At 37.3% G+C, this 19,391-nt stretch overlaps 1 protein-coding gene across 4 annotated transcripts in view; it reads left to right on the top strand.

The window, feature by feature from the left end:
* The window catches only part of LOC106869728 (apoptosis regulator BAX), a 134,167-nt gene that overhangs the window by 100,720 nt on the left and 14,056 nt on the right, over positions 1-19,391 (top strand). Inside the window, exon 1 of one of the 4 annotated variants that reach the window (XM_052971527.2) lies at positions 13,381-13,528. The exons of 2 other annotated variants lie outside the window; for them this stretch is intronic. In XM_052971527.2, the coding sequence (XP_052827487.2) occupies positions 13,384-13,528 (145 nt within the window). In that variant the 5' untranslated portion in view covers positions 13,381-13,383. Of the gene's footprint in view, positions 1-13,380; positions 13,529-15,513; positions 16,342-19,391 lie in introns of those variants that run through there. One more of the 4 variants, XM_014915581.3, reaches the window with a different exon arrangement.

Raw genomic sequence — 19,391 nt, 5'->3', positions numbered from 1 at the left:
CAGAGTTGACCTTAGCAGGATTTGAACTGAGGGTGTAGAGAGTTGGAACAAATACCGTGAAGTAGTCCAATGGGATCTATTTTAAAATGGGGGCCACATTTTTCATTAATGTTTTACGTAGTGTTTTTGGTACCGAAAGACTTTTAAACTTCGTATACTTATCTATTTTGTGTTATAGAACAGAAAAATAGTTTTGTATTCGAATTTATTTCATGTAAAAAATTGTCTTATTTCGATAATTTCAACGAATCACTGACAAGTATTCAGTTGTTTACATTTACTCCTTTGGCTGATTAAGCGATGTAAAGCGTATTTAATCTCCATAACTTCGTTTTATTTGCTTTTTTCATTTTAAATTTGCTTTAACCCTAACTCTAACCCTAACCCTGGGGTTAGGGTTAGGGTTAATTGTTTCAGAATCGTTTGTTTATGTAGTTGGCACTTAATGTATATCGGCTGAATGGATGTCAGTGATTGGTTGAAATTACAGAAATACGACAACTTTAACATGGAATAAGTTATGGATTTCTTTTTTTTTTAAGAAGATTAAGAGAAAAAGATGTTTTATATGACACATTCTACCAGTGTTCCAAGTTTCAAAGTGTTTCGTTAATGAAAAATGTGGACCCCGTTTTAAAAAAGATCCGTCCAATGCTCTAACACACTTTGCCAATTCACTGCCTTTTTTTTTTATCAGCCCTTTTGGTACCAACCTGCCCAAGACTACCCCTGATACTATGATACTAACTTCCTGTTTTAACCCTTTAGCATTCACATTATTCTGTCAAATGTAATGATTTTTCATTCACATTATTTTTAATTAATCATGCTTACCAGTGTTGCCTTACTGGCACTTGTGCCGGTGGCATATGAAAAAACATTCGAGCGAGGTCGTTGCCAGTGCTGCTGGACTGGTTCCTGTGCAGGTAGCACGTAAAAAACACCATTTGAGTGTGGCCATTGCCAGTACTGCCTGACTGGCCCTCGTGCCGGTGGTACGTAAAAGCACCTACTACACTCTCGGAGTGGTTGGCATTAGGAAGGGCATCCAGTTGTAGAAACTCTGCCAGATCAGATTGGAGCCTGGTGCAGCCATCTGGCTCGCCAGTCCTCTGTCAAATCGTCCAACCCATGCTTGCATGGAAAGCGGACGTTAAACGAATGATGATGATAATGATGATTGTGTATTTTATAATAGCATTGAAAGAAAGATGTGACAGGCTGGATCTGGCAGGCTAGAGTATAAACAAGTAGCATACATGAGCCGGATATGACCAATTTAAACACTAAAGAGTTAAACTGACCTAGATTAAAACCTTCCATCAAAACTTCATGTTAATTTATGTTTTAAACACCAATTTGATAATGACAAAGTTATTTTACTAATCATTTATTTTCAAAATTTACTGGAACAAAGCCTGTGTTTCAACAGAAATGTGATAAAATGCTTAATAAAGACGTATTTGAAAGCTTTAACAAAAAGTTGTTACTAAAGACCACTAAGGTTTATCGATTAAGCCTTTAGTATTCAGATTTCTCTGTCAAATGTAATACTTATTTAGTCATATTGATATGAATTAATCATGCATTACTTTGTAGCTCTGAGATTTTAAAAGTGTGATTGTTTATGAGTAAAATAATATTGTAGGGTAAGTGTGATTAAAATGATATTGTAGGTAAGTCTGGCCAGTTTGAAGATAAAGCAAGTAGATTATTTTGACTGGATATTGCTTGTTTAAATTAAATGCTAAAAAGTTAAATATATTCATTAGAATTTAATAAAAGATTAACCCATGCCAGCAAGGAAAATGGACGTTAAATGATGATGATGATTGAAGGTTAGAAAATTACTATTTTTAAATATCACACTGAAAGATATTCAGCAACAGTATTTTGGAGTAAAGATTTTTGCCAACATGACATGGCAGTCCTGGTTTAGGACGAATGTTGCTGTAATTTAGCTCCAGGAGACATCATCTCCAGCTGGCTATGCGACATGATCTGTGTTCTTATATTTTCGAACAAGGGAATCTAGCACCCCCACTCAGCTCAAAACAATATCTGTGTATCGCGTTATTTCCCTTCATCAGCAGAGAGTAATTGTTCAGCTAGAGGTGGCGCTGCCAAATTCCCGTTCGAACTATATAGTTTTCAAAGTGACAACTAGTCACTGATCTATAAATTATAAAATTACTAATTTTAAATGCCACGAGAGATATTCAGCAACAATACTTTAGAGTAAAGATTTTTGCCAACATAACATGGCAGTCCTGGTTTAGGACATCGTCTCCAGCTGGCTACAAGACACAATCTGTGTCCTTATATTTTCAAACAAGGTGACTATGGTGGTTTAGAGTCAATATAAAGCTGACAGTGTCTGCACAGGTGTACAACAGAGCTTTGTCACCAAAATGTATTCACTAAAATTAAAGACACCTATATAAGCCATGGTAGTGTGAATATAGTGAAAGCCGGCCAGGCCAGCGCAGCTTAATACAAGAGGTGTGATTGTTAACAACAGAGCTTTGTCACTTAAATATAAACACTTGAATCTGAGAGAATGTTAGTTGAATAAGTATTATAAATGTTGGCACAGCTTTACAAAGGATATAACTATATACAACAATATTTGATTGTCACTTAAATATAATCATATAGAATTTGAGGGAACATTAGTGGTGACCAGTTTTGGTGGTAGTTGATACATTTAATGTTTGCACAGTTTTACAAAAGGTAATCCTTTAGAAAATTGAAGTTTGACTGGAAAATGTGAGATGACTGTTTACTAGAATTTGAGGCAAGATAAATCCTTTTGATACGAATTCACTGTTTTAAAGTGATCAAAATTAAAACCTTTCATTTAAATTTCATGTTAAATTAATTTCCAAACACCAGCTTAATAAAGACAATGCTATTTTACTGAACTTTTTATTATTTTCAAAATTAATGAAAACAAAAGTCACAGGGTCTTGCATATCAACAGTGTACATAGATTAAGTATGTAACATAGATTGCTGTTCTAATTTATTTAACACTGTTTCAATTGTGCACACTGAGTTTTAATTCAGCCTGTTAGCTGTTTGCAAAATCAGTGTCTGAGTTATTCATTGATTCCTATTTGTTGGGGGCAAAAAATTTCATCTAGACATGTGGCAGTGAGTACATGTCATTGAGAAGGTTCAAAAAGGCTGAAATGCAGCTGGTGTTCTTGCTAGGCCCTGCTGGGACAAGCGTGGGTTTCTGCCCCGGCATCCGAAACTGAGTTTTATCATGGCTACCGAATAAATGTCACATATTTTTACAGATAAATTCCTCTATTTACAAAATATCGAGGTCTCTTTCTTTCTTTTGTTGTCCTTTCTATCAATATATATGTTAAGTGTAGTACATAAAAGACAGTATATTTCAACAGGAGTAGGGTAACAAGATGATAGAAAATATCGAACCATTTGATCTAACTCCAATCCTGCATAACTTGCTTTCAGAGACATTTCTAATATGGTCATTCTTGATCTCTCTCCCTTGAATGCTAAAGGGTTATGGGTGGAAAATTCCATGCATGATACATATTAGTTTTATCTACACACGCGCATGCGTGCTCGTAAGTATGTGCACACATACAGATTTTATAAAATCCCTTTTGACTGTGACTTTTCAGTTTCGCCTTATGGCTTGTTCAATGTGCTGAACCAGTTGAATAAATTGTTTGGTGAAATTTCAAGTTTCACTCTAAAAACGAATTTATATTTTAAAGTTGACTCTACACCAAGTATTGAGTTCCCCAGTCGGTGAATGTTCTGTTGTTGTTGCTTTTAAACTTGTTTTTAAAATAACAACTTCAGCCCAAAACACATACACACACACACACATCTTTCTGCCATCTCACATGGTACAACAATTACTTCTCTGCCCACATACCTACAGTAGTTCTTGCTAATTTCTGCATGTTTTAGCAGCTTTTATTTATTTATTTTTTAATGGGTAAAAGAAGAACAAAAACACCCTTATGTCACTTTCCTCTCTCTCTCTCCCCTCTATCTCTTACAATGATTGCTCTTCTTCACTAACTCACCCGTTTTCCTCCTTATCTTATTTTATGTTTCAAACTTAGAATTTATACGTTCACCGCAATTAGCATCTCCAAAATCATATCTTATATCTTTACTATTTTCAGTCATTAGACTGCGGCCATGCTGGGGTACTGCCTTAAACGGTTTTAGCCAAACGAATCGACCCCAGGACTTCTTTTTTAAAGACTATCAGTCATTTTTACTGAACTGAGAACGTAAACACACCAACACCAGTTCTCAAGCAGTGGAAGGAGGACAAACACAGACACACACACAAGCACACGCATGCACACACACACGACTGGTTTCTCTCAGTTTCCGTCTGCCAGATCCACTCACAAGGCTTTGGTTGGCCCAAGGCTATAGTAGAAGAGGTGGAGGCCCAGTGGTTAGGGCAGCGGACTCGCGGTCATAGGATCGCAGTTTCGATTCCCAGACCGGGTGTTGTGAGTGTTTATTGAGCGAAAACACCTAAAGCTCCACGAGGCTCCGGCAGGGGATGGTGGCGAACCCTGCTGTACTCTTTCACCACAACTTTCTCTCCCTCTTACTTCCTGTTTCTGTTGTGCCTGTAATTCAAAGGGTCAGCCTTGTCACACTGTCACGCTGAATATTCCCGAGAACTACGTTGAGGGTACATGTGTTGGTAGAGTGCTCAACCACTTGCACGTTAATTTCATGAGCAGGCTGTTTCGTTGATCGGATCAACTGGAACCCTCGACGTCATAAGCGACGGAGTGCCAACAACAACATAGTAGAAGAGACTTACCCAAGGTGCCATGCAGTGGGACTGAACCTGAAACCATGTGGTAGGGAAGCAAGCTTCTCACCAGGGCCGCGCCTGCACCTATATACATATTTGAAAATATATATTGCCTTAAATTAGTATTAATGTAAGGCAGGGTTTATCAAAAAGTTTAAGCTATCCTTTTTTACCCATACATAACATTATTAATTTCCTCCTTTTCACTAAAAACAATTAAACCATGAGAAAAATGACTAAGAGTAGTTTTCTTAAATCTATATTTTGAATGACTAGCTATTTTATAACTTCAGGTTATTGGCAAAACGTGATTTGTTTGTAAGTACTGAGAAATCACCAATCAGAATTCTAGCAAAATCAGCTGTCCTGTAGTTCTACATTGATTATATCCTGTATAAAAAATTCCTTTCCAACCACATCGATTATCTCCTGCATAAGAATTCCTTTTAAACTGGCCTAGCGTAGCGCGTGACGACGGGGGGTCTATTGCTTCGTCAGATGAGGAAGGGCGGCTTCACGCTCCTCTACAGAGCTATTAGTGTGTATGAAGGGGGGAAAGAAAACACCTCAGAGCTTGTTAACCCTGTAATCGAGTCGAGATCGCCCACTTTCTCTTTGTATATCCCTGACTACATTATCTTATGTGTCATTTTCCTGGTGATAAAGAGAGAGTGGTGTGTGTGTGTGTGTGTGGCTCAAGAGCGATTTGACTGCTATATCTGCTAAGTGGAGTAATTACGTAGAGGCCTGCTTGTGGCCAGGGTTTAAATAATAATCGGCTTATTTCGACCCCGTTTCCTTTCGACTCATCGCTATTACAAGAGAATTACTTATCAGAATTCCTGGAAATTGTAAAGCCACTCTGTCACTGCTAGAGATAATAAATAGATAATATATTTTGATCCTTCTTCTCTCCTTATATATGTGTGTGTGTGTGTGTGTATATATGTCGATAATTCCCGCCATTCTATTGCAAAGAGCCACGGCACGACACTCTTTATCATACCAACTTCGCCATCAAACGGCCGTCCCCACATCCTCACTGACACATATACACAAATTCAGCCACATACACAAAAATACACACGCAAACTCACAAGTACATACGTGCCAACGCGCACCATTTGCTCACGTGTATTTCAGTCACACGAACTGCATTTTTACCCTAATTTCTACACATTGCTCTACAACAAACGAGCTATTATTTCGTCTTTTACTTTTTTTTTTCTGATGTCTTCTTTTTCGACACGTATTCTTTCTGTTTCTAACGCTTTTCTTCTTACTTTTTTTTTCTCCTACCTCTTCCGTTACACGTTCTATTTTTGCTTTCTATCTTCCTCTCAACAGATAAACGTCATTGCACATTCACTAAGGTCAGTTCAGTCGTCCTTGAGTGCGGTGGGGGTTAGGGTTAGGGTGGGGTTACCGAATCAAGGCAATGCTTTTGTTAAACAGCTGGTTTATGTATGTATGTGTGGGTGTGGTAATCTTTGACCAAAGCTATGTTAATTAAAATGACACCAACAATAATAGGGAATACCACTGTCGCTAAATAGATGTATGTGCGCATGTGTGTGGTAAACCTTAAGCTGAATTAATCAAAAGAATGCCACTGTCTTTCATGCGTGTGTGTGTGTGTGTGTGTGTGTCTACACGTGCCTATTAATTCAAATGTGACCAACAATAGTGGCGAATATACAAAAATAACTTGTTTATCCTAAATGCTTAAAAGTAGGTTATATTATTACTGATAAAAAGGGCGATGGACTGACAGAATCATCAGCACACCGGACAAAATGCTGAGCGGCATTTCATTCGGCATATTATTGTTCTAGATTCAAATTCTGCCGAGGTCGAGTTCGACTTTTATCCTTGTACCTACAGTAGAAAGAGTCATTATACCGCCCTCATGTTTACCGGCGGAGAGCAGTATCATTAGAAATGTCGAAAGAATGCTTTGTGGTATTTTTTTGCTTAAATCCCCAGCAATGGACCTCCCTTGGGTGCATCATCATTCTATTAAATGTATTTATGGGGAGAAAAATATTTCTTTATTGCCCACCGGGAGCTAAACATAGAGGGGACAAACAAGGATAAACAAAGGGATTAAGTCGATTACATCGACCCAGTGTGTAACTTGTACTTATTTAATTGACCCCCAGAGGATGAAAGGCAAAGTCGACCTCGACGGAATTTGAACTCAGAACGTAACAGCAGACGAAATACCGCTAAGCATTTTGCCTGGCGTGCTAATGATTCTGACAGCTTGCCGCCCTATAAGGAGAAAAATATAGAAAAACATCAATTTATGTTACAGTGACAAAGAAACAAGGAAGGTATCGGGTGATTGACAGATGTGCTAAAAATAACAACTAAATCGCCCTTAAATCACACACAAACATTTTTTTTTTCATAATCATGAATTCTAATGTGTAGACTACAAATATGCAAACATTTTCTAAAAATTCCAAAAGATAAAAAATTTACGAGGGGTTATATGGGGTTGCTTAAGCCAGAATTCTGCCATCAAATCAACATTTATAGATAAGGATACTAATAGCAGGTACTGCTTTTTTTCTTCTTTGTTTCCTCAGCACCATCGTCTAATTAACTAATAAATAGTATTCTTGAAAATAAAAATGTTTATCTAATAAAAGGAAAAGAAAAATCTGATTCATTTCGGAAAAGTAAACAAAAATAAGATTATTTATTCAAGCGCTTTCTGAAAATAAATTTTTTGAATGGAAATGCCTATTTTCCTTGACATAGAGCTTAAAATACATGTTACAAGGCTTAATGATGTGTAAACAGTCAAGGAAATTTCAAAAAGGTGTAATTTTGTCTGTCATTTAATTTCATTACATCAATAGCTAAGCTATTTTTGTACATTAATCATTATTATAGGTTTCGTTTTAGTTAAACATTACCAACATAGGCGAAGGAGTGGCTGTGTGGTAAGTAACTTGCTTACCAACCACATGGTTCGGGGTTAAGTCCTACTGCGTGGCACCTTGGGCAAGTGTCTAGCCTCGGGCCGACCTAAGCCTTGTGAGTGGATTTGGTAGACGGAAACTGAAAGAAGCCCGTCGTATATATATATATATATATATATATATATATATGTATGTATGTGTGTCTGTGTTTGTCCCCCCACCATCGCGTGACAACCGATGCTGGTGTGTTTACGTCCCAGTAACTTAGCGGTTCGGCAAAAAGAGACCGATAGAATAAGTACTAGGCTTATAAAAAATAAGTCCGGGAGTCGATTTTCTCGACTAAAGGCGGTCCTCCAGCATGGCCGCAGTCAAATGACTGAAACAAAAGAGTAAAAGAGTAAAAAGAGTAACATAAGGTTAATGATACTAAAAACAGTTTCTATTTCATTTGATATATAATTCTTGTGTACTGCACACACCTGTCTCTGTATGTATGTATGTATCTATGTATGTATGCATGTATGTGCATATATATATATATATATATATATATATATATATATATATATATATATATATATATATATATATATATATATACCCTCAATATACACAAGAGAAAAAAGCCAGGTCAGTTCCTCCTCAACTTTATTCGATTATCAAAGAATATGTATAAGAATATGTATATGTATTTTTCCATATGTGTATTTTCATACACTGTTTTTAACAATTTCATCTTAATATCAGAGAATGTGTGACAATCAGTATGTAACACTACAAAGTTCATACAAAGCTTTATACTTTAAATATATTTTATCATCAAAGAATGTATATATGCATTTTAATACTCAAACTGTTTTTTAACATTTTTTATTATTCTCAAAGACTTTTGATAATCTTTTTCTAAAAAAGTGAAACCGGTTAAGTAAATAAATATTTTTAAAATTAAGTGCATTTTCAAACCTTCTTTCATATATATATATATATATATATAAAATATAAATGAGTAACAATAATACAGGTGTCAATTCATTACGGCCTTTTCAAGCGACTTCTTAATTGATTATTAATGAAAACATTACATCATTGCAAAGAAACCATTTTTGTCAGATGACCGCATCAACTTCAAACATAAAGGACAATTCGATTGATTAAGCATAACCACAACTCCGCAGAGCCATAAACAACACAAACATTTTGTAATTTAATAACTTTCAATGTGATACCTTTTAAACAGAAATTTTACATGAGTAGAAGCTGTTTTTTTAACAAATTTTATCCTGAAAATCACCTGCTTAAATTATACAGGTGTGCAAATTACATGGGGGCTGTGTGGTAAGTAGCTTGCTTACCAACCACATGGTCCCGGGTTCAGTCCTACTGCGTGGCATCTTGGGCAAGTGTCTTCTACTATAGCCTCGGGCCGACCAAAGCCTTGTGAGTGGATTTGGTAGATGGAAACTGAAAGAAGCCCGTTGTATATATGTATATATATATATATATATATATATATATATATATATATATATATGTATGTTTGTGTGTCTGTGTTTGTCCCCCCCAACATCGCTTGACAACCGATGCTGGTGTGTTTACATCCCCATAACTTAGCGGTTTGGTAAAAGAGACCGATAGAATAAGTCCTGGGGTCGATTTGCTCGACTAAAGGCGGTGCTCCAGCATGGCCGCAGTCAAATGACTGAAACAAGTAAAAGAGTATATATATATATATATATATATATATATATATATATATATATATATATATATATATATATATATATATATAGTGTGTGTGTGACTTTGAAGTTTTGGCTCAGTTACTTTTGTCAGACAATCTGGTGGAGGTAACAGAGCCAAAACATTGAAAACACTATCAACCTTTCCCTTGTGTGTGTGTGTTCCCTAATTTCCAGTAATCTGTGGATATGGCTCTGCATAGGACAATATTATCTCCCTTGGAAAGAGGTGAGTGTTAGTGACAGGAAGGGCATTTGGCTATAGAAATTCCATCTAACCCATGCAAACATTGAAAAGTGGATGTTAAAGCAATGATGGAAATGTGTCCGCACACCCTTTCGGTTCGTCTATATTCTCTCCTTTACACATGTTCATGAATCTCAACAATATGGTCTGATTTCTCATTGTCACCCTCGTCTTCTTTCCAGCTACTGGTGCTCACTCTTATTTACTGTAGGGTAACCATGTATCTTTTCTATTGCAAGACACTTGTGCCTGTCCTTCTATCATTACTTTAGCTCCCCACCATCTTGCATAATATCATTTCCCCTTCTACACCAACCCTACTCAGTCAAGGGTCTCTTCTTTGTCTTGTGAGTTACTTGGTGACTTCACCAGTACTCATGTCATGAAAATAGCACTCGTTACACCCTAATGAGGAAGGGCTTCCTGCCAGAGAAACCATGTCAAAACAGACATTGCAGCACAATAGAGTCCTCTACCATGTTAGATCCTGTCAAACCATCTGACCCTTGCTAGTATTAAAGACAGATGTTTAAATGATGTATATACACGTGTATTTATATGTATATTCATGTTTATTTTTCTGTACATACATGTAAATATGTGTGTATATGCATGTATGTGTAAATATATACATATGTATTAATGTATGTACACAGAGGCAATTAAGAAATTCAGGAAGAGAGAAAAGGAAACTGTCAGTTACTAAAGATGCCACCCCTCATAATACACACATGCATGCACAAAGAAATTGTATATAAAGAGAATTGTATATTGTTTAGTCTGTGGAGGCGCAATGGCCCAGTGGTTAGGGCAGCGGACTCGCGGTCATAGGATCGCGGTTTCGATTCCCAGACCTGGGCGTTGTGAGTGTTTATTGAGCGAAAACACCTAAAGCTCCACGAGGCTCTGGCAGGGATGGTGGCGAACCCTGCTGTACTCTTTCAGCACAACTTTCTCTCCCTCTTACTTCCTGTTTCTGTTGTGCCTGTAATTCAAAGGGTCAGCCTTGTCACACTGAATATCCCCGAGAACTACGTTAAGAGTACACATGTCTGTGGAGTGCTCAGCCACTTGCATGTTAATTTCACGAGCAGGCTGTTCTGTTGATTGGATCAACTGGAACCCTCGACGTCCGTAAGCCACGGAATGCCAACAACATATTGTTTAGTCTACCAGTTAGGCTTCTAACTATACAAACACATCCACACATTATTATTGTGGGATTCATCCTCATAAATTCATTGAAGCAACTTGAAAATTTTGTTTGCACACTATGCATAATTTTAAAAGGTCCTTTAGAATTTTCCCTGATGTGTTCAATCAGCTTAATGAAGTCTTGGGATTCCTAATATTAGTAGGAATAATATAATGATTGCTATTTGCAAATAAATTAATTGCTGATATGTGTACACAGACATCTCAAGTAAAATAAACAGATACTATCATTTTTGAAAGATTTATTTCTGGACATTAGTGTGTGACTAAAATATACATAGCGGGTGCAAACCCGGATCCAAAATTTTCAATAAACAAGGTTAATGTTTTCCAGCCTTAATAACAAAGCACACACAGGTGTAATAATAATAAAAATAACAGGTGGCGAGTGGCAGAATCATTAGGACACTGGGTAAAATGCTTAGCAGTCTTTCATCTGTCTTCATGTTCTGAGTTCAAATTCTGCCAAGGTCGTCTCTGCCTTTCATCATTTTGGGGTCGATAAATTAAGTACCAGTGAAACACTGGGGTCGTTATAATTGACAAGTCCCCTCCCTCCAAAATTTCAGGCCTTGTGCCTTTAGTAGAAAGGATTATATTATAATTCTACATCAATCATATCACTTAACTTCACTTGACTGTATATAACTGTATATATGTGCCTTCACTTAACTGTATATAACTGTTCCCTGCTGGAACCTCATGGAGCTTTAGGTGTTTTTGCTCAATAAACACACACAACGCCCGGTCTGGGATTCGAAACCACAATCCTCCGACCGTGAGTCCGCTGCCCTAACCACGGGGCCATTGTGCCTAACAAGAGAAAATACAATACTAATAAGCTGTTGACAGAAAATCATTTTTTCATAAAAATGTCTTCTCAACTCTTCCTTGTTTTAAGGTCAAAGTTATTTATATTCTAAAGTCAATTCAGTTCATTCCATAACTACCACATCCATAATCGTTTTATCACCTGCATGAGAAAATGATACTAGGTGTGACGGTGGTGGTTGTGGTGGTGGTGGAATAATCATTATTTAGAAAAATGACACCAAAAAGAAAGTGGTGAATAAAGAGAGAAAGTAATTTTTTTTTACAAGTATGTATGCATGTATATTTGTTTATATATATATATAGGTGCAGGAGTGGCGTGTGGTAAGTAGGTTGCTTACCAACCACATGGTTCCGGGTTCAGCCCCACTCCGTGGCACCTTGGGCAAGTGTCTTCTACTATAGCTTTGGGCCAACCAAAGCCTTGTGAGTGGATTTGGTAGACGGAAACTGAAAGAAGCCCGTCGTGTATATATATATATATATATATATATATATGTATGTGTGTGTGTGTATATGTTTGTGTGTCTGTGTTTACGTCCCTGTAACTTAGAGGTTCAGCAACAGTGACCGATAGAATAAGTACTAGGCTTACAAAGAATAAGTCCTGGGGTTGATTTCTTCGACTAAAGGTGGTGCTCCAGCATGGCCGCTGTCAAATGACTGAAACAAGTAAAAGAGTAAAAAAGAGAGAGTATTTATATTTATATATATCTATATATATAAGCATTAATAATGATGAGGAGAATGGATATTTTTCATATCCATAACAAGTTGCTGCAATTATGTTTGAATCATAAATCCATGCTCTAAAGTGGTTCCAGATGTTATGCTTGTTGGTTCTGCCTTTCTAATATAATTTCTATGTAAAGCTCTTTATTTATTACAAAGTGGGAGATGGAGGAGGAAGAGTGGGAGTGATTGATACTGGATTGTAAGAAGGCACTTGAAGAATATATATAGGAACTTTAGGTTAGTTAAAATACATTTGTGACGTGTGTGTGTGTGTTCATAAACTTTTGTTATGGCTGGTCGGAGAGTGACCATTTGCTTCACACCTATACTGCTAAGAGATTCTTTTTAAGAAATGTACTTTCAACTTCAAGTGGGCAGACACCAGGGGCATATATTCCAGGTGTGCTAGGTGTGTGCTGCATACCCATTGCAAATGGCAAATTTATTATAAATATCAACCTTTAATTTAATCACAAATCTTAATGGATTTGATTGAATGTCCACTGGTGAAATACCTGTTCAGCCAAATGCCATCAGCTATCTGTCCTGGAGCCATCCCCCATTTCCAGAAAGCATGTACACAACCTCATATGCAGATCACACCATGCTCACTTCCTCCCATCAGTCTTCAGATACTGCTGAATAAACTGCTCCAACGTGATAGAAATCACTTCAGAAATTTGGCTCCACAACAACAGACTTAAAATAGCACCTACCAAATCCACTGTCTGGCTTGATACAAACAACATAGAGAGAGAGGAAGAGTGAGAGAAAATATCAAATACAACCTTCATATTCAACAACATAAACATATAAACATAATACACACACACACACACACACACACATGCGCACAGCGTATGTAAATATGATTTGTATACAACATCTCCGCAACACTTACAAGACAAATAGAAGACATTCTGCTTCAAGTGGCCGCAACCAAGATGTCATAGCCTGCCATGCTAGGAATCTCAGTTCCCCGGCTAGCTTTGGTAGGTCCTCAATTTTCTGTTGTGTGTCTTTGCCAATAACATCAGTGTAGATGAGTAGTCTGTGTCTTCTATTGGGGTGCGCTAGTCTCTAAAATACATCATCTGATATGGTATCAGGTTGTTCAGCATGAACGCAGTAACCGGCAAAGCTTACCCTGGACTGAGCAATATCACTAGAGATGAGTGGAATGTGTCCATAAATCTCTTTGGTCTTCTGCCCACTCTATGCAATGTTTTGATGTTTATAGCTATGAAAGAAAAACAAAAGATGAACATTCTTAGTTTAGTATCACAGATACTCCATTTAGTCCACAGATAGAAATAACAATGGCATACAAGCATAGCTGTATGATGGACTAAAAGGAACCAAAACACACACTCTCTCTCTCTCTCTCTCTCTATGCTAGAGCCTGAAAATTCTGAATTTTTGATGGGGAAGATAAAATTGTTTCCTTTGGTCATTTGTCAGTTCAGTCTATTCTGTTGTCTCTTGTGGGCTTAATCATGAGGCAGGTGGTCTGTTTAACACTTATGCAAGTTTATGCAATGTCAAGGCATGTCCACACATAGGAGAACCTGTGTGATAAATGGCTAGGGGCCAGCCCTTCTCCAACTCCTGTATATCGTAACTACAGGGATATCCTTTGGTTTTTGATCTAATGTTCAAGCACTTGACTGGCACTACCTCCCTGAATCAAAGTGGACCTGGAAATAGTAGTGATTAAAAGTTAATTCTGTACTACCCTAAACACAAACTCATAATTGGAGCTTCACTGTCAGATGTAGTTTAATGTCTTACTCAAGACATAAGTACATATAAAATGTGCAGTTTGCATCATATCTTGCATATAGATCACCCTCATAATAAAACAAAACTACTAGTTGGCCAATGGTGAAGGGTGGCATTTCTATATTCTGTGAAAAACATGTCAGATCATAGGAAATACTTTTGGGGCCTACCAACTCAGTCGTGGCCACTCACCACAAAAGTATGGTAGAAGTTGGTCATGAATGTAGTGGCAGAAAATAATTACAATGGTGAATATGGTGTTGGTGGTGATAGGGATAGTAGTTGCAGAGATAGTGGTAGCTGAGGAGTGATGGTAGCAGTGACTGGAGCAGAGTAGTGGTATATGTAGTAGGGGTAGCAGCGAGAGGAATGGTAGTGGTGGCAGAATAATGATGGTCACAGTGAAACGGGTATAGAGGTGGTAGAAGTAGTAGTAGTAGTAGTGAGAGTGGTGGTAGCAATAGCCGAGGAGTGGTGGTAGGGTTAACTGTAAGGGTATATAGTTGGTGGTATTGATGGTAGTTAGTTAGCTACGTATAAGTTGCTGAAGAAATGTGAAGTGGAGCAGTGAAGTAGTCGTATACTCAACATGCCACAGCAGACTACATTGTGGTCTAAACATTCAAGTTGCAGCAAAAATACCATTTTATATATATATATATATATATATATATATATATATATATATATACTCTAGTTATTATTATTTTTTTGTCTACGTTTTGTTTGCAACGTCCTGTACCCAGATATGCATCTATATATACAGGTAGATGTAGGTATGCATATACTCATTATTATTTGTATTATATATATATATATATATATATATATATATATATATATATATATATATATATATATATATATATATATATCGGGCGTTATATGCATTTATATACTTTTTAGACTTAATGTGCCAGGAACCTGTTTCGAAACAACTTTGAATTTTAAAATTTCATGTTGAAACTTGTCTTCAGCTGCACGCTGAAGCAGTAACAAAAGCCTGCACAGACATGTTCCCAGCATTCATAGAACATGTTGAGACTTGTTTAGTGAAAGAAGGCTTGCACAGCCATGTTGAGACGTGTTTTATGGAAGTGGGGGGGGGGGGGCCTTGCATAGTGCAAGTCTGTGCAAGCCCCTTAACAGAACGTGTCAAGACTTGTTTATAACTTGGTGCGGGGATGTTATCTGTTCAGACGTGTCTGTGGCTTGGCTGAAGACAGAACAGGTTGAATCTTGTCTGAAGTAAGTCTGAAAGTGAAAGGAACGTGCATGCACAAAGTTGTCTTGTTGCTGCTGCTGCTTGGTTGAAGTAAAGTTGCGTGTAGCGTAGTTAAAGTTTAAAGAGCTTGCCGAAACTTGATTCGCTTGACTGAAGTATAAAAGGAAAATAAACAGGAAAAAAAAAATCCCAGCAAACAAAATGTTGGCTAGATCTTTGTTGAAGTGAAAGAACTTTTGTAAAAGTGTCTAGCTTGGCTGTGAAGTAAAATCTCATATGAAGAAGACCTGTCTGTAAGCTTGTAATATCATGTCTAGCATGGCTGCAGTATAAAAATATGTGAAGAAGACTTGCCTGAAGGATATTGAAAGGTGAAACTTGGGTGAAAACATATCAGTTGGTGGTGTATTGAAGTGAAAGTAAAAAGTGGAAAAAAAAAAGTCTCTAGCAATGGCTTAAGAAAAGAAAAAAAAAATATTGAGATATTATTGTAAAAAGACATCGTTTTTTTTTAGTGCACACTGAAAATAAAAACAATTTATTTTAAAGAAAAACTGGTTTGTTTATTCGTGACGAAACAAAAAAAAAAAATAATAATAGATCAGCTGTAATGTGCTGTGAGAAGGAAATTGTTTTTGGAGACGGCCCAGTCTTCAAGTGAATAATTAATATCCATCATCATTACCACCATCACAATCATTATCGCTTTCTTCTTCATCCAACATCATCCAAACTAGTTCCCTATTTATATTATGTATTCCTTGAATGTCCATTGCACCATGATCAAATCTACACAAGGTAGGAAATCCACATTTTTTTAATCAATAAATACAAAGTAAAATATCGTTTTTTTCTCTGACCTTTTTGTGTGTTTTTTTAAACAAGTAAAGGTTGATATTACTTTGTGATCACTTGATAGCTGAGGCATCATTTACAAGATGATATTCAATAGAAATATGCCCGCAGACATACATTCACACAAACCTCTTCAAATGAACACCCACTCCTTCACACGCACATACTCTTTCTTGCTCTCTCTCCTCTTTCCCCCTCTCTTCCCCTCTCTCTCTCGCACATACATACACACGCGCGCTTACATAGCAACAAAATATATCTTACAGATGTGGCTGGGCTATAATTGTTAAGAAATGTAAAATGCATAAAAAAAAAAAAAGGAAGAACGAAAAGTAACATGCGTAGCAATTTAGGCAAGTGCTTTCTAATAGCTCTGGGCTGACGGAAGCTTTGTGATTAGATTTGGTTGACGGAAACTGAAAGAAGCCCATCGTGTATGTGTATGTGTGTGTGTGTACACACACACACACACACGTAATCTTTTACTTGTTTCAGTAATTAGACTCGGCCATGTGCGATGGTAAAGAATACGCACACCGGGTGTTTAGGGCAGTGGTTCTCGACCGGGGTCCATATAGCCCCTGAGGGTCCATTTAAGATTTGGGGGGAGGGGGTACACAACAAAATAGTAAATGGGAAATCCATAATAGTATTTTAAGGGCCCCACCCCCAAATTTTACTTTACGTGTATGTATTGGTATGTATTGCAAGAGACAGCTAAGTTTCTTTCTCTAGCATTTTATGTAGTTCAACCTATACAAGTTAATGTGCGAAAAACAAAATAGGAATTTGATAGAAGCATCTATAAAACTAGTTTTTAAACATCGAATAGTTGTGGGGCTCCACCAGAATAAAATAGTAATAAAAGGGGTCCACAGGCAAATTGATACGCCGAAAACGGGTGGTGTACGTATTCTTTACCTCCGCCTGGCCATGCTGGGTCACCACCTTGATGTATATATATATATATATATATATATATATATATATATATGAAACAAGTAAAAGATATATAACTATGTGTGTCTTGTGTCGGTGTTTGTCCCCCAGGCTTTAAAAAAGAATATCAGGTACGATATTCATTTGATGATAATTTTTCACGGAGGTGCCCCAGCATGGCCACAGTCTAATGGTTGAAGCAAATAACAGATAAAGATGTGTGTTGTTACATGAGTGATGCAAAGGTGTTATCTACCAAGAGTTGTGAATCACCAACAAATGGTGGATGCAGTGATGTACTGTTACAACACATGCTCTCATACTCCTACAAGCTCTATAAGCCAGAAGGATTGTATAATATGTTTTTAATGTCCAGTTGTTTTGTGATAGTTTTGGATCCACCAAAATTGAGCGGAATTTCATCTTTGTTTTCAATTTTGTGCCATTTCAAAACCTTTCTGCTTTTTCGTCTATCATGAAACTTGTGAAATTCCAATATTTTATCTTCACAAGCTTTGGACATTTTCTGGGAAATTCTAGTTCTTGTATGCAATTGTAAATTGTGTCTTTTCATAAATCTTTCACATTCTCGTGCTGTACCTTTAAAATCTGTTTATTTTTAAATCCTGTACAATTTTCTTTACTTCAAAAATATTAACCGTCATTGTTGATAAAGCACTCCCAGAATTTCTGTTGTCAATAGTCTAAGAATTTGGTTATTCTTCCAATTTTGATCATTTAATAATTCCCCTTTTAAAAATTGTATTTTGTTCATCCTAAAGTCTTGACTTTTTCTTTGTTTGCCATACACAAAAGGCACTTTCAGTAGGTGATGGTCTAAAATGCCTAGTAGTAGTTCTATTGTTGTGTATTCTAGTGTATTCGGTAACCAATGGCTTATAACCAGCAGGATGTGATAGTTGCTCCTGCTTGGATTCCATCTGAGTTTTTTATTTTGCAAAATAAGAATGAGGAAGTCGAATGCAAGAATGTGATGCAGGTAGAGCACTTACCTGTAAACCAGTAAAGGTGCCAAATTCTGCCATTAGCTCTTTGCTGATTTTTAAGTCAATAAGCAAGTACTGGTATATTCATTGTTGAAATGGATGGGAATATAGAGGAAATAGAATAGAATTAACAGAATATTCAGGAATACATTGTAACAAACTACAGTATCTAAAATTGATATGCCTGCATGCACCAGCCAACTACAGTATCCCCTCTGAGCATCAAAAATAGACTCACCCATTTTCACCTGGTGACTACAATATTGCCACCTCTTCAAGAATTTAAAATAGACTCATCCACTTCCATCTGGTGATTATCTTGCTGGCCATCTTACTAAAAATGCATTGCAAAGGCACAATCTTTAAGTGTAAATAGATGTCTTGATTAAAAATCTTGGAATGTATATATATATATATATATATATATACATATGACCTTTGAACTTTGGGCATCACCGAGGCGATGACTTCTGACCGAGACCTTTGGAAATATGCTGTGCATGAGAAGACCTGGCAAGCCAAGTGAGACCTAAATCCAAGGCCTTTGTCAGGAGTGTGGCCAGCCCACCTATGTGTACCTTTCCTTCATTGGACACTAAACTCCGCCTGCAAAGACCTGTTGAGGCAATCGAAATCGAACTAAATTCGACGACTGGCATCCATGCCAATGTCGTCTCCTTCATTGGACATGAAACTCGGCTTGCGAAGACCTGTCGTGGCAAGCAAAAGCAAAATCGTGATGACACTTGTGCCCAGCGTTGCCTTCCTGGCACTTGTAAAGACATTCGAGCGAGATCGTTGCCAGTGCCGCTGGACTGGCTCCTGTGCAAGTGGCACATAAAATACACCATTTAGAGCGTGGCCGTTGCCAGTACTGCCTGCCTGGCCTTCGTGCCGGTGGCACGTAAAAGCACCCACTACACTCTCAGAGTGGTTGGCATTGGGAAGGGCATCCAGCTGTAGAAACTCTGCCAGATCAGACTGGAGCCTGGTGCAGCCTTCTGGCTTCGTCCAACACATGCTAGCATGGAAAGCAGACGTTAAACG

Source organism: Octopus bimaculoides, chromosome 11 (genome assembly GCF_046866305.1).
Source record: "Octopus bimaculoides isolate indiv1 chromosome 11, ASM4686630v1, whole genome shotgun sequence".
NCBI classification, from domain to species: Eukaryota; Metazoa; Mollusca; class Cephalopoda; order Octopoda; family Octopodidae; genus Octopus; species Octopus bimaculoides.
This window is presented reverse-complemented; position numbering and strand designations above follow the sequence as displayed.